Raw genomic sequence first — 16,898 nt, forward strand, 5'->3', positions numbered from 1 at the left:
GGTTGAAGGGGTGGGAGGTCAGCCTGTCAGTGCTCAGACCATATGCCGCATACTGCATCAAATTGGTCTGCATGGCTGTTGTTCCATAAGGAGGTCTCTTCTAAAGATGACTCACAAGAAAGCCCGCAAACAGCTTGCTGAAGACAAGCAGACTAAGGACATGGATTACTGGAACCATGTCCAGTGGTCTGATGAGACCAAGATAAACCTATTTGGTTCAGATGGTGCCAAGCGTGTGTGGTGGCAGCCAGGTGAAGAGTACAAAGACAAGTGTGTCTTGCCTACAGTCAAGCATGGTGGTGGGAGTGTCATGATCTGGGGCTGCATGAGTGCTGCTTGCACTGGGGAGCTACAGTTCACAGAGAGAACCATGAATGGCAACATATTGAAGCAGAGCATGATCCCCTCCCTTCAGACACTGGGCCGCAGGGCAGTATTCCAACATGATAACGACCCCAAACACACCTCCAAGACAACCACTGCCTTGCTAAAGAAGCTGAGAGTAAAAGTGATGGACTGGCCAAGTATGTCTCCAGAGCTAAACCCTATTGAGCATCTCTGGGGCATCCTCAAATGGAAGGTGGAGGAGCGCAAGGTCTCTAACATCCACCAGCTCAATGATGTTGTCATGGACGAGTGGAAGAGGACTCCAGTGGCAACCTGTGAAGCTCTGGTGAGCTCCATGCCCAAGAGGGTTAAGGCAGTGCTGGAAAATAATGGTGGCCACATAAAATATTGACACTTTGGGCCCAATTTGGACATTTTCCCTTAGGGGTGTACTCACTTTTGTTGCCAGCGGTTTAGACAATAATGGCTGTGTGTTGAGTTATTTTGAGGGGACAGCAAATTTACACTGTTATACAAGCTGTTCACTACTTTACATTGTAGCATAGTGTCATTTCTTCAGTGTTGTCACATGAAAAGATATAATAAAATATTTACAAAAATGTGAGGGGTGTACTCACTTTTGTGAGATACTGTATATATATATATATATATATTTCAAAACTGCTTGACATTTTATCGTTTAGAATGCATTCGCAATTGATACAAAGTGACTTCTTCTGTGGATTGAGTGGCTGCCTGCCATGTTAAAACTTGCTTCTTCTTCCTTTAGTGAACATGGCAGTTGTTGGCTGTTTGTAAAAGTTGATTTTTTTTCTTCTCCCCTGCTCAGATCTGCAGAGAACAGTGTACATTACAAGATGTTTATGGGAAGGACGGACTACAATATATAGACTGTCGTTGAATGCTACGGCTCCAGTACCCTGGATGTCCACCCTGTCCCGTGAAGATGATGTTACCTCTTTCCAGGTATGGGAGTTATGCACTGACCAGCAATATTCCCCAATGGCTACAGTGCTCCAGAGTCAGTCCAAGCAAAATGTATATTTTCTTTGGGGTCAAGTCACTCACTGATCTGTAAACGATTGTTTGGATTCCAGCAGTGAGATCTCTGAACCTCAATTCCTGGCTCTACCCAGCCATTACATAAGGCAATCTCGCTCTGTTGGCTAGGTTTTTCATTTACATTATATTGTGAAGAATGCAGCAGGAAGATTTGGACTCTATGGCAGGCCAAAAGAGGGGCAGGGCTACATAATGCTTATCTTGGCTCTAATATCAATAGGATACCAATAGGGCCAATATCTGCTCATAAATAGATTATGTAATACAGTTACTAACTACTGATAAAGTAAAACAGATCATTGCAGAGATTATGTATCCATTGGTGTGTGTGTGTGTGTGTGTCACTGGGGTTAATTTACTAAAACTGGAGAGTGTAAAATCTGGTGAAACCGTGCATGGTAAACTATATGGGCCGAGCTTGCTTGTCTTGGACCTAACTTCCCATCCAAGGAGATACAACCTTTTTATTCTTCATCCTCCACTTAAATTTTGATTTAGATGAGGTGAAAAATCAAATATTTCATGTTTTCAGTGTTCTGTTGCTCTTCCATAGTCCAACGAATGTGAAGGTGTATTGCCAAAGAAGGCAGTGGTGCCATCAGCCTGGGCTGTACTATCTAGAAGGCATGGATCAAAAGTTCTGGATCCAAAATTATTTCTACAGTGAGGAGTCTGTGAAGTCCATATTTTTTTACTACTATATTAAGCAATTCCCACTGATTGTAGCTGGCCCTGTAAGAGATCCTAGTGTCAGAGTCATTGGGACTTGGGCACTACCAGTGATGAGAGAACTGTGATTGGCTGTTGCATTGATTTCATGGTCAGGAGTCCATCCTACCAGGTCCCAATGTCTGAGTGCTGTCGGTGACAGACCAGTCCCTGTCCTAGGGATGTTCTGCTTTAAGTACATTCCCATCACAACACTGCAATTCAAGCTGAGTGCATATACAGTATATGGCAACATGCAAGCATATTAGGAGGCTGCCGGCGTAAAGTTAGGTTCTGAGTTGATGGCTTTTATTTACTCTGTAATACCAAAAGTATTTGGACTCCTGCCTTTACACGCACATGAACTTTAATGGCATCTCAGTCTTAGCCTGTAGGGTTCAATATTGAGTTGGACCACCCTTTGCAGCTATAACAGCTTCAACTCTTCTGGGAAGGCTGTCCACAAGGTTTAGGAGTGTGTCTATGGGAATGTTTGACCATTCTTCCAGAAGCGCATTAGTGAGGTCAGGCACTGATATGGATGAAAAGACCTGGCTTGCAGTCTCTGCTCTAATTCATCCCAAAGGTGTTCTATCAAGTTGTGGTCAGGACTCTCTTCAAGCCAGTCAAGTTCCTCCACCCCAAATTCGCTTATCTATGTCTTTATGGACCTTGCTTTGTTCACTGTCCCAAATCATTTGATGAAGGGGTGTATATGGCGTGGGGTTGTTTTTCAGGGGTTGGGCTTGGCCCCTTAGTTCCAGTGACGGGAATTCTTTCATGCTCCCAAATTTGTGGGAACAGTTTGGGGATGGCCCCTTCCTGTTCCAACATGACTGCGCACCAGTGCACAAACAAGGTCCATAAAGACATGGATGAGTGAGTTTGGGGTGGAGGAACTTGACTGGCTTGCACAGAGTCTGGACCTCAACCTGAAAGAACACCTTTGGGATGAATTAAAGCAGAGACTGTGAGCCAGGCCTTCTCATCCAACATAAGTGCCTGACCTCACAAATGCGATTCTGGAAGAATGGTCAAACTTTCCCATAAAAACACTCCTAAACCTTGTGGACAGTCTTCCCAGAAGAATTGAAGCTGTTATAGCTGCAAAGGGTGGGCCAACTCAATATTGAACCCTAAGACAGGGGTGTCAATACGTTTGGTAATATAGTTTATGTCAGAAAGGTGCTTAGGCCTATTGACACAAGCTCAAAGCCCAATGAAACAGTTCTTTATTTTGATGTAGCCAATCAGGTGAGCTAAATGAGATGTGATATAGTGATAGTGAGCACCAAACCCATGGCTAAAAATAGAACTATATCCAGACTATGGACATGAAAAAAAAAAACACAATGAGTAAAAATGCTTTCAAACAAACCTTCACTGATCTCTGTATGTGCAGTTACTATGGAGTAATTCATGCTCGATATTTGAAGAAAAAAATGCTTTTACTTTTACTTTCCATGATTTATGATCTTCCCCTCATAGTAGTGAGTTGCCAGCCTTCTAATCTGTAATGTAAATACATAGCAGGTGTATGGGGGGAGATCAGAGTGCTTTAATTCGACTTAAAGGGCTTCCATGGCTCTCTTGTAAATTGTAAACTTTGAGGATGATATTTTCCATGGTTAAAGGTCAGCAATGGTTGGTTTTTAACCACTTAAGCCCCGGAGGATTTGGCTGCTCAAAGACCTGGGCCTATTTTGCGATTCGGCACTGCGTGACTTTACCGGACAATTGCACAGTCGTGCGACGGTGTGCCTAAATGACATTTACGTTTTTTTTCCCATAAACACAGCTTTCTTTTGGTGGTATTTGATCACCTGTGCGATTTTTACTTTTTGCGCTATAAACAAAAAAGGGTGACAATTTTGAAAAAATATCAATATTTTTCACATTTTTTTTATATGAAATTCCCCCCCCAAAAAAATGTAAAAATCAATTTTTTTTAACATTTTAGGCCAATTTGTTTTCTGCTACATATTTTTGGTAAAAAAAAATCGCAATAAGCGTATTTTGATTGGTTTGCGCAAAAGTTATTGCGTTTACTAACTATGGGAAAGATTTATGTCATTTTTATTGGTTTTTTTTTTTAACTAGTAATGGCGGCGATCTGCGATTTTTTTTTTTGCGGTACTGCGACATTGCGGCGGACAGATCGGACCCTTGACTGACATTTTTGACACTTTTGGGAGTACCAGTGACATATGCACTGTTACTGTAAAAATGACACTGGCAGGGAAGGGGTTAACTTTATTAGTGATCAGTGGGTTAAATGTATCCCTAGGGGCGTGATTCTAACTGTGGGGGGGCGTGGCTTGTGATGTAACCACAGAGACATACAATCCTACATAGCAGAATCATATAGTCTCTGCAGTTAGATCTGGGAGAATGACAGGCGGCTTTGTTTACATTAGCCGCCTGCCTTTCTCCCTCTCAAGCCGGAGATCGCGAGTGGCCGGCGGACATCGGAGCCGCCAGTCACTCGCGCGGGCATGTCAGGGAACGAGCGGGGGTGGGAGCGCGCCTCCGGCGGCGCGCGCTTGCCCCCTAGAGGCTCCTGGGTGAGCGACGTACCCCTACGTCGGTTTGCCCAGGAGAGCCAGACTGCCACAGTAAATAGTCGTGCGGTGGTCGGCAAGTGGTTAAAACATTATCCCTTGTTAAATCTGAACAGGCACAAAAATTTCCATTCAAAGCAGAGCTAAACTCCGAGATACTTACCTATCCTTCAACGGTCAATCATCCCTTTCCGGCACCGTCACCCTCTACCTATCTTCTTCCAGGTGCCAGGCTGTGGATTTCATAATTGGACGGCGTGGGATGATGTTACCCAGGGCTGTTTTTAGTATTGATTGTACCCTGGGCAAAATTTTCTTGGGCCCTACCAAATGCACTAATCAACTATTTGTGGGCAGTGCGGGCTCAAGGGGCAGCTGTTTTGGGCCCCACAACAATGGTTGGGCCCGGGGCAGCTGCCCCTTTTGCCCTGTGTTAAAAACGGCCCTGATGTTACTCCTGTGTATGCGCAGGAGTGCAGTCATTCCTGCACACAGATCCTGTGCCAGAATGTAAACTGAGCTGCACATGCGCAGCTCAGTGCACATTCCAAAGAAGGCAGTGAGCACACAGGTAGGTGTCCTTTACTGCAAATAAGGCATTGCATGTCTCTATTGCTGTAAAGAGCCTGCATGCTCGCAGTTTTCGTAAGCAGGCCTTTCGTTCCGCTTTAAATACACATTCTTGTTCTGAGACATTCTTTCTGAAGTACCAAAACCAGGCACACACAGCTGACATCTTCATAAGGAGCTTAGCAATAGTAGTCCGCACTCTGCACGTTTCTTTTAAAACTGCTAAAAGATTCATGTAGAAACGTTTTTCAGTTGGATTCCCGGTTTGTTTGGTTGTTTTTAGTACTTTTGACAGATGTCACCGTTTCCTACATAATTTAGTAGTCTGTAAATGAAATATAATCTTTCTAAACTTCTGTTGTTGGATGCCTCATACTTTTATCTTTCCCATCACAACGATTCCATTGTGCCCGACAAAGCAAACAGGCGAACGAACAAAGAAATAAAAAAACAAATCAAAAACAGAAACAAAAACAAAAAATAGAAAAATATGTGGTGGGGATTTTCGATTAATATTTTCCTGAATAATTAATATTATACAGTAAAACCTTGCATTGAGAGTAACTTTCAAGTAACTTTTTAAGTTTTGCAAGACAAGCTAATTTTTTTTAAAATAAATTTTGACTTGATATACAAGCGATGCCTTGGTATACAAGTAACGTCACGACACAACGGAGTATCAAAGAGAAGAGAGGCGCCTCTAAGTGTATGGTTACATTAAATGAAGGTTCAACATTTAGCAACTCACATGGCTGATAATTAAAACAGGCACATCTAAGTATGCAGGCATCCGGGGTAAAGCTGTCCACATAGACCATCCTCCGCACCGCCATTGACATCACCCCCTCCATGCTGCACTACACGAGCGCTTCAAGCCTCGCTTTCAGATCGCTCTACTGCAGGGTAGTCTTCCCGGTCACGATTGCAGACTGACAGCAGTGAGAGCCGGTGGTGCGGTGGACGGTCTATGTGGACAGCTTTACCCCGGATGCCGGCATACTTAGACGTGCCTGTTTTAATTATCAACTATGTTAGTTGCTAAATGTTGAACCTTCATTAAGGCTATGTTCACATGTGGGCGTAGCGGATCACGGGCAGAATCACAGCGATTCCGCCCGCGATCAGGAATCATTGCAAATCGCGGGACGCCTGTGCGATGCCCTTGATTTGCAATGGCACCCCAAACGCTGTGCGATGTTGCCGCGATATCCGCCTGCTGAATCGCGGTAACGTCGCGCAAACAGAATCCTGGGACGCATGACGTCCAAAAAGGTACAGGAGCTTCTTTTGTGCGTAATGCGTCCTGCGATTCTGCTTGCACGATATTACCCCGATTCGGCAGGCAGAAATCGTGGCAGCATCGCACAGCGTTTGGGGTGCCATTGCAAATCACGGGCATCGCACAGGCGTTTCGTGATTTGCAATGATTCCGGATTGCGGGCAGAATCGCGGTGATTCTGCCCATGGTCCGCTATGCCCACATGTGAACGTAGCCTTAATGTAACCATATTGCTACACTTAGAGGCGCCTCTCTTCTCCTTTATACTCTGTAGCTCCTGCTGGATTTTGCTTCTAATCCCCTTGTGGAGGCGGCCATTTTTGGACAAATTTTATGGTTACACAACCTATCACATTGCTATAATCTTTTTATATGGACTATAAACTGAAGGACTTATAAATAAATGGTTGTGGAATGAATAATCTGAATTTCCATAATTTCTTATGGGGAAATTCACTTTCATATACGAGTGCTTTGGATTAAAAGCATGTTTTCGAAACGAATTATGCTCGCAATCCAAGGTTTTACCATATTTATATTTTCCTGAATAATCGGTGAAATTTGGCTAATCATAAACTCCATATGAGCTGCTTAGGTGAAACATATTTTAAAGAAATAAAAATAAAAATGAAAAAAATAAAACATTTTTGTCTTTTTCAAAGTGTTTTTTTTTTTCTGTGTGTTAAGGGTAGTTTAGTTTATTTGATTTATTATACATTGTGATAAGGTTTTCTCCTTTTTTGTGTATTTGATCATTACTTGTGTACTGTCGCTTTACTTTTTTCACTGTTTTATTTTCTTTTTATAAAAAAGTTAAATAATGAAGCTAACGAGAGATCAGGAGAGATTCGGCAAAATCCCTGGTCCAGCCTCTGCAACCCTCAGGAGCCATTTAACCACTTGCCGACTGCTGCACGACTATTTACTGCGGCAGTCTGGCTCTCCTGGGCAAACCGACGTAGGGCTACGTCGCTCGCCCTGGAGCCTCTAGAGGGCCAGCGCGCGCCCCCGGAGGCGCGATTCCGCCCCCCCCCCCCGCTCGTTTCCCTGACATCCCAGCGCGAGTGACCGGCGGCTCCGATGTCCGCCGGTCACTCGCGATCTCCCGCTGGAGAGGGAGAAAGGCAGCCTGGCAACTTCCTATGATTATGTCAATTGTGACGAAACGCATCAGAACGTTATATTTGCCATCTGATTGCATTCCTTGTGCTGTTTCATGGATGTTTGTAAGTGTACTTCTTTATTTTAATAAAACATTTTGAAGCGGTTTTACACTACCCTCCGGTGAGCGCATTCATTTTTATTCTGCTGGTGTGTGGATCTATCTACAATCTACAATCACCTTTATGAATTTGGATGCTTCACTTTCACGTGGGACTCACTATATATGAATTTCAAATCATATATATTTATTTATTCATCTTTTCTCAGTATATCTGCACATATACTTTACCATTGTTGTATATGATTTTCAGCGCTGCACTTGTTTTATATTATTTATCTGGACTACTTATGTCGGTTGGTGTGCTAGCAGCTTATTGTTGTTTTGAAAGTTAGCGCAGTTTGGATACATTTTTTCACTTGTCTATGCAGCGCAACGCACTGCGCTCCTGACTTTATTTTCAGTCTGAGAGCGGCTGTGGATGATGTCACAGGGAGCAGGGAGATAGTTAGCATGGGAGAGTATCCGCCAGGCGCCAAGCAATGGCGTAAACAGTTTTGGAGGTCTGCAGAGGAAAGGGCTTCTCTCCCTCTCTGCAGTCCTGCCAGGTAAAGACTTGTTGCTGTTGCTCCCCTGCTGTGCAGTGTGTTCCTGGAGATTGGACAGTCTGACTGGTTTTGTCTCAGACTCTGTCTGCTGTCTGCCTCTAGATGTGCTGTCCTGGCTCCCCTGCTATGCTGTGTACTCCTGTGGGTTTGACAGTCTGACTGGTTTTGTCTCAGGCTCTGACTGTGCCTGCTGTCTGTCTCTAGATGTGTTGCCTGGGCTCACCTGCTGCTTCTTCTGAAGTAAGTGGATGAAGGCAGATGGGTCTTAACCACTTCTGGACAGGAAGATTTTCCCCTTTAATGACCAGGCTATTTTTTGTGACAAGGTTTAGGAGTGTGTCTATGGGAATATTTGACCATTCTTCCAAAAGCGTATTTGTGAGGTCAGGCACTGATGTTGGAGAGAAGGCCTGGCTCGCAGTCTCCACTCTAATTCATCCCAAACGTATTCTATTGAGTTGAGGTCAGGACTCTCTCCAGTCAAGTTCCTCCACCCCCAAACTCGCTCATCCATGTCTTTATGGACATTGCTTTGTGCACTGGTCCAAATCATTTGGTGGAGGGGGGAATTATAGTGTGGGTTGTTTTTCAGGGGTTGGGCTTGGCCCCTTAGTCCCAGTGGAGGGAACTCTGGTGCACTGGTGCGCAGTCATGTTGGGACAGGAAGGGGTCATCCCCAAACTGTTCCCACAAAGTTGGGGGCATGAAATTGTCCAAAATGTCTTGGCATGCTGACACCTTAAGCGTTTTTTTCACTGGAACTAAGGGGCCAAACCCAACCTCTGAAAAACAACCCCGCAATATAATCCCCTCTCCACCAAATGATTTGGACCAGTGCACAAAGAAAGGTCCATAAAGACATAGACGAGCTAGTTTGGGGTGGAGGAACTTGACTGGCCTGCACAAAATCCTGACCTCAACCCGATAGAACACCTTTGGAATGAATTAGAGTGGAGACTGCGAGCCAGGCCTTCACGTCCACATCAGTGCCTGACCTCACAAATGTGCTTCTGTAAGAATGGTCAAACATTCCCATAGACACACTTCTAAACCTTGTGGAAAGCCTTCCCAGAAGAGTTGAAGCTGTTATAGCTGCAAAGGGTGGACCAACTTAATATAGAACCCTACGGACTAAGACTGGGATACCATTAAAGTTCATGTGTGTATAAAGGTAGGCGTCCCAATTCTTATGACAGTGCATTTGTTCAACTGTCTTCAAGTTTATCTGACATTGTAACATGAGGGATCATTGGAGACAATGAAAACTGGCTGATATCCAGTTAAAAGTCGATCAGGTGTGTTAAATAATTTCACACCATCATTCTGGTTGGTCACAAATTTGTTGAGTTACCCCTGCGTTTCTTAACTTTTTTTCAGTTGTGGCACCCTTTAAAAGTATACAAAGTCTTGTGGCACCCAAGTCTAAAACATAAAAATGTAAATGTTACTTATCAATGGGATAAGTATGCCGGCGATAAAAAGTAAATTAAAAAAATAGCATGGGGTCCCCCCATCTATACCATGCCCTTGGATGGTATGGATTTTAAGGGCAACCTCACTCCCAAAATTAAAAAAAAAAAAAAAAACGTTGTGGGGTCCCCTCAGAATGCATACCAGACCCTTTTTATAGCATACAGTCTGGCAGGTCAGGAAAGGGGGGAGACCATACGAGGCCACAGGCCCTCAATATGAACAAGGACCTCTTCCCCACAACCCTGGCTGGTGGTGGTGGGGGTCTGTGGGCGGGGAGCTTATTGTAATCTGGAAGCCCCCTTTAACAAAGAGGCGCTCATATCCCGGCCCCGCTCTATGTAAATTAGTATGGGGTACATAGCACCCCAACTCATTAACCAAAAAAAGTGTACAAAGTAAATAGAAAGTTCTTTATAAAAAAAATTTAAAAAGTGTCCCTCGATGTGGATTTATTGTCAATTTGGGGTCCAACGTCGCATGATAAGTGGCACAAGTGTGAATGGGGTCTCAAACATCTTCACATCAGAAGCCCCCTTTACATCAAAGGCCCCCTTCACATCAGAGATCATCCTCATCCTGACAGAGGTCCCATCACATCAGTGTTCCTGTATCACATCAGAGTCCTCCCTAAATATGGGAGCGTCCGATTACATCAGAGTTGCTACTGTACATCAGAGACCCCTTATACATGAGTCTCCTCATCACCACAGAGCCTCACTATCACCACAGAGTTCCCTCATCACATAGCCCCCCCAAAGGGCCAGCCAATCACACGGTTCCCACATAACAGAACCCTCCAATCACATAGTCCCCTCTTCACATCAGAATCCCAATGTTTTGGCTCCAGCAGTACGGCAAAGGATGGTAGAGGGAGGATGTCTACAGGGGGCAGATTTCCATCTTCTCCAGAATGCTGCCTGGCCTGGATGAGAGTCATGAGTTGCCATGGTGGGGGCAAGACAAATGCCATTACCATAGCAATAAATGACACTGTGTGTCCTCGCCCTAGAGCATCATTGATTGTATTGGTTCTGACAGGTGGCCCACCTATAACTGATGATGCTGATCCAGGGCAAACTAGGTCCAGTGCTCACAGCACCCCAGGGGAAACTCAACTGGCACCCCAGGCACCCTGGTTGAAAAACGTTGGGTTACATTGATATTAACAATCTGTACTAATTTTCTTTGAGCTGATCTTTTAAGACAGGATATTTTAAAAGCTGAACCAGCAATGTCTGTAAAGGCTGTATGTGGTTAGCTACATGAGAATATGTAAATGGCAGAATTATATGGCTACTAGTTTTGGACACCTAACCATCAAAACTATACAATATGGACAAAAGTATTTAAACACCCTTTCCAAATGATGTGCGTTCAGGTGTTTCCATTTAAGGATATGGTTAATGCTGCAGCATACAAAGACATTTTTGATAGCTGTGCTCTTATGACCTTGTGGTTACAGTTTGGGGAAGGCCATTTTCTGTTCCATTATAACTGTGCCTACGTACACAATGTCCACTCCATAAAAACATGGTTTGACCAGTCTGGTGTGAAGGAATTAGAGTGACTTCCAGAAAACCCTGACCTCAGCCCTATTGAACACCCTTGGGAATGGCAGGTACAAGCCAGGTCTTCCCATCCCGTATCAGCACCAGACGTCACAAACGATCTTGTAGCTGAATGAGGAGAAATTGCTCCAAAATGCACTCCAAAATCTTCTTTCCAGAAGAGTGGAGTTTATAGTAGCTGCAATGAGGAAGCAAACTCTATATTAATGCCTATAGTTTTGCAACTGAGTGTCCAACAAGCTCAAGCGTGATGGTAATATGTTCATAAATCTTTGAACCTTTGGCCATAGAGTGTATTTCTTAGTCTATTCAAGTAATTGCACCAGTGGTGGACATAGTCACTAAAGGCCCAATGCGCAAGAACCTTATGTATGTATGTATGTATATATATATATATATATATATATATATATATATATATATACTTTATATATCTCAATCAAGGGTCACACAAACAAACACCCCCTCTTTGCCATTCTGCATGTTTCAGTGCCAGAAATGCTGAAGGTGAAGGTATTGTTCTAGTTAAATACTACAAACCAAAGCATTGTTATTCTCCTTCCTGCCCATCCAGATGGCCTTTTAACTAGGTCTGTCTAATCATGTGACCTCTGTAATTGGCTGTCATAATGGTCACAGGACCGGGAGTAGGTCCTGCCAATTCCCAATCATTATTACAGACCTGAGCACACGCTTAGGACAAAAGCCTATGCCATCACTAGACACGTATGTGTGGCATGAGGGGGGACAAAGCCCACCTTCTTTGTTGCCGTATACAGTGCCTTGCGAAAGTATTCGGCCCCCTTGAACTTTGCGACCTTTTGCCACATTTTTAGGCTACAAACATAAAGATATAAAACTGTATTTTTTTGTGAAGAATCAACAAAAAGTGGGACACAATCATGAAGTGGAACGAAATTTATTGGATATTTCAAACTTTTTTAACAAATAAAAAACTGAAAAATTGGGCATGCAAAATGATTCAGCCCCCTTAAGTTAATACTTTGTAGCGCCACCTTTTGCTGCGATTACAGCTGTAAGTCGCTTGGGGTATGTGTCTATCAGTTTTGCACATTGTGAGAATGAAATTTTTGCTCAGTGAGGTTGGATGGAGAGCGTTTGTGAACAGCAGTTTTCAGTTCTTTCCACAGATTCTCGATTGGATTCAGGTCTGGACTTTGACTTGGCCATTCTAACACCTGGATATGTTTATTTGTGAACCATTCCATTGTAGATTTTGCTTTATGTTTTGGATCATTGTCTTGTTGGAAGACAAATCTCCGTCCTAGTCTCTGGTCTTTTGCAGACGCCATCAGGTTTTCTTCCAGAATGGTCCTGCATTTGGCTCGATCCATCTTCCCATCAATTTTAACCATCTTCCCTGTCCCTGCTGAAGAAAAGCAGGCCCAAACCATGATGCTGCCACCACCATGTTTGACAGTGGGGATGGTGTGTTCAGGGTGATGAGCTGTGTTGCTTTTACGCCAAACATAACGTTTTGCATTGTTGCCAAAAGGTTTGATTTTGGTTTCATCTGACCAGAGCACCTTCTTCCACATGTTTGGTGTGTCTCCCAGGTGGCTTGTGGCAAACTTTAAACGACACTTTTTATGGATGTCTTTAAGAAATGGCTTTCTTCTTGCCACTCTTCCATAAAGGCCAGATTTGTGCAGTATACGACTGATTGTTGTCCTATGGACAGAGTCTCCCACCTCAGCTGTAGATCTCTGCAGTTCATCCAGAGTGATCATGGGCCTCTTGGCTGCATCTCTGATCAGTCTTCTCCTTGTATGAGTTGAAAGTTTAGAGGGACGGCCAGGTCTTCGTAGATTTGCAGTGGTCTGATACTCCTTCCATTTCAATATTATCACTTGCACAGTGCTCCTTGGGATGTTTAAAGCTTGGGAAATCTTTTTGTATCCAAATTCGGCTTTAAACTTCTCCACAACAGTATCTCGGACCTGCCTGGTGTGTTCCTTGTTCTTCATGATGCTCTCTGCGAATTAAACGGACCTCTGAGACTATCACAATACAGGTGCATTTATACAGAGACTTGATTACACACAGGTGGATTCTATTTATCATCATTAGTCATTTAGGTCAACATTGGAGCATTCAGAGATCCTCACTGAACTTCTGGAGAGAGTTTGCTGCACTGAAAGTAAAGGGGCTGAATAATTTTGCACGCCCAATTTTTCAGTTCTTTATTTGTTAAAAAAGTTTGAAATATCCAATAAATTTCATTCCACTTCATGATTGTGTCCCACTTGTTGATTCTTCACAAAAATTTACAGTTTTATATATTTATGTTTGAAGCCTGAAAAGTTCAAGGGGGCCGAATACTTTCGCAAGGCACTGTATAAGCATTATGTGGGCACCAGAAAATTAGGGCATCGTGAGAGAAGCCTCCCATTTTAGCTCTAGCATTGAGCCATGCCTAGCACCCACCTGACCCACTTCTGGTATAAACAAAACCCTAGATCCCAGAGACTCCTCCAAAAAAGAATGTCCCCTTCCTTAAAGTTTAGGAAGGCTGATGAGTCCTGAACCTCAGTTTGTCCTTTGTTTGGCCTGAGTAGTGAGCTTCATGTTTGGATGAGCAGTAAAACATTTTCCCTATTCACTAGCTGGCCCTCACCGACAAAACCACTTCTGCATTTAAGTCTATAAAATGCCATACCAGTTCCATACCAGCCTCAACAGTCAAAAACATAGAAAGGGTCACTTGTGAATTCAGAAGTACTGTATTATTTATTTTTTACCATAATAAGGGCAAATTTTAAAAGTGGTAAAAAATGCTTGGGGCAAACTTACTAATGTATTCCAGAAAGGCGCACAAATCTGTCATAGCTCATAGCAACAACCCGTTCGATCCCATTATTAAGTTATTTATTCTTATTGCCATGGGTAAGAGCACATAATTGCTACTTGCATTTTACTTTAACAGAATCTAATGTATTTTTAGGTCCAGTCTGTTTTTAATAAAAATATAAAGCATAATAAACAATAACTATGAACTTGATATATGCCAGATTATAATTTTGTAACAAGCTTTACTACCCATTCATCGCGGCTTATTAAAAGCCTAATGTATTTTTTAAGAGGAAATAAATATTGCAGTTTAACATATTGTGAACAGGCGCTAAAACTGACCATGCTTATCTTGAGCGTTGCTTCTGAATGGGACCCTCGGGATACACTTTAATTCCTTAACAGGGCTGCACAACTACAGTTCTTCATGGCCCCTGACACGTCCGGATTTGGGGGCCAACAGAATCATTTTTCCTAGGAAGAGAAATCAATGCCGTATTTTCATCATATTTCTTATAATGTTCAAATTAAAGTGTATTTATAGCCATAACATTTTGTGTTTTGGATAGGGAGAGGAAAGGTAAGAACCTCTGTCATTTTTTTTTTATTGCTGGTTGTGAAAAGTATGAGAGCCAAAGAACTATGAGTCCAAAAATCTTTTAATACTGGTGTTAATTCATACAAATAGTCATAGAACAACCAAAGCATTCTCATAGACTTCCCCCATCTTGTTCTATATCTCCTGCTGTACTTTTCCTGGGCACTTTCTATGGTTTATTCTCCAAATTATTATTTCTGGGGACTTTGCCATATTTGAGTCCTAACTACATACAATATTTGAGCCCCAAAAGAAGGGGGAGATCTTTGAAACCCTGAAACCTGTTGACTGTTTTATGTCTTCTTGAATGAATTAACACCAGTATTCGAGAGGATGGATTAAATAGAGGCAAATAGACTGTGCACTTTGTAAGTAATTTCACTCTGCAAGTGCAGTGCTTAGAAAATGATGAGAAGCTCTGCTGACTTCCATCATCCAATCATGTGCAAGCAAAAATGCTGTTTTTTGTTTTCCTTCCATGTGATTGAGTATTCTTTGCAAAGCAAAATTTTATCTAATTTTTAAGCTCTGGAGCAACTGTACTTGCAGAGTCCAACTGCACTTGCCTTTATTAAATCCACCCCTTGGTTCCTTGGTCTGGTGCTCTCATTAGACTTTTCTATCCAAACTCTGGGTCCCCATGCTAAGGGGTTCCCTGTTTGTGCTGAGAGCAGCCTCGGTGGAGCCATTGCGCCCCATTTGAATGTGAATGACCTTTTCCAACAATAAATTTTTGGTCGGTGAACGCCAGCACCATAGTCATACATGTTCTGATTTTTTTTATTATTATTTTCTTATTGCTGCTTGTGTCCCCAAAGGAAAGACTCCACCACTCTATTTGTTCTGGTGAACACTATCACTAGGACAGAAAGTGATAGAAATTCAACATTTGTCACCAAAACGGAAGGTGAAATCTTGTTATGTGGACTCCTGTTCTAGAGGAGATTTCCACTAAGGCAGGCTTTAGACCAATGGTTCTCAACTTCAGTCCTCAGGGCCCACGAACAGGCCAGATTAGAAGTATTACCTTGGGGAGATGCAGACTAGAGTACTGCAATCACTGAGCAGCAAATGATATCACCTGTGATGTATTTCAGTTATCTTGCAAACCTGGCCTGTTAGTGGGTCCTGAGGACCAGAGTTGAGAACCAATGCTTTAGACGGTGCAAATTTGCATGATTCCCCCATCAACACAGACAGTGCTGCCTGGGGAATCCCTTCTGCCAAGCAATTGTCTGCCGTCCTCACCAGGAGAAACAGCGATTATTGCTAGCAACTATAACAGCCGCAAGCCATAACCGTAAGTGGTCCTGGCAGGCTGGTTGTACGTTTGTACATTCAGCCTTCCCATACATGGTTCGAATCTGGGCCGGTTCCTGCTGAACCGGCCGAGAATCAAACCATCTATGGGCAGCCTAACTTTTTAGAGGCGAGGAGAGATTGTTGGATTTCCAGAAATGGGAGTGAAGTTCAATCTTTTTGTAATGGGCCACAGACAGCAAATAGCCTATCCCTACTCTGTTCAAAAGAGGAAAATAAAAATTTGGCTATGGATACACTTTACACATACAAAACTGGAAATTCTCCCAATGGCTATATCACTTCAGTCGCTTCCTGATTTACAAGAGCTGAGATAAAATCTTGACATAATTGTATAGAGCAGGCACTGTTTGTATGGTTGAATGTAAAGGGAAAGTTAAATGTATAGTTGAACGTATGGTTTTAAAGTAATACAAATAAAATGTGTGTGTGTGTGTATATATATACACATATATGTATATATATATATTTATATATATATATATATATATATATATACAGGCATACCCCGCTTTAAGTAAACTCACTTTAAGTACACTCGCGAGTAAGGACACAGCTTGTTCAGCTTGGCATAACACTACTCCCGGTTTTTAACATTGGCGTCTATAGGAAATCTTGGTCAGCTTGATATGGCAATGCTCCCAAACCATAAGTGACAGGGATACCAAACTTAGGTAACACCAAGAGGGGACCCAGGACTACAACATATCCTGTTTGTGACTGGCCAGCTTGCCTAGGTAATCTACCATGTCATAGTCCTGGATCCCCTTAACATGCTCTCCAAGCTTGGTGTCCTTGTCACATGGTTTGGGAGCAATGCCATGTCAAGC

General features: G+C 42.9%; 1 protein-coding gene across 2 annotated transcripts in view; it reads left to right on the top strand.

The window, feature by feature from the left end:
- The window catches only part of DISP3 (dispatched RND transporter family member 3), a 225,566-nt gene that overhangs the window by 153,329 nt on the left and 55,339 nt on the right, over positions 1 to 16,898 (top strand). For both annotated transcript variants that reach the window (XM_082274320.1, XM_082274321.1), the window contains exon 12: positions 1,178 to 1,314. In XM_082274320.1, coding sequence (XP_082130446.1) covers positions 1,178 to 1,314 — 137 coding nt within the window. The remainder of the gene's footprint in view (positions 1 to 1,177; positions 1,315 to 16,898) is intronic.

Source organism: Pelophylax lessonae (assembly GCF_965119305.1).
Source record: "Pelophylax lessonae genome assembly, chromosome: 12".
Classification (NCBI taxonomy): Eukaryota; Metazoa; Chordata; class Amphibia; order Anura; family Ranidae; genus Pelophylax; species Pelophylax lessonae.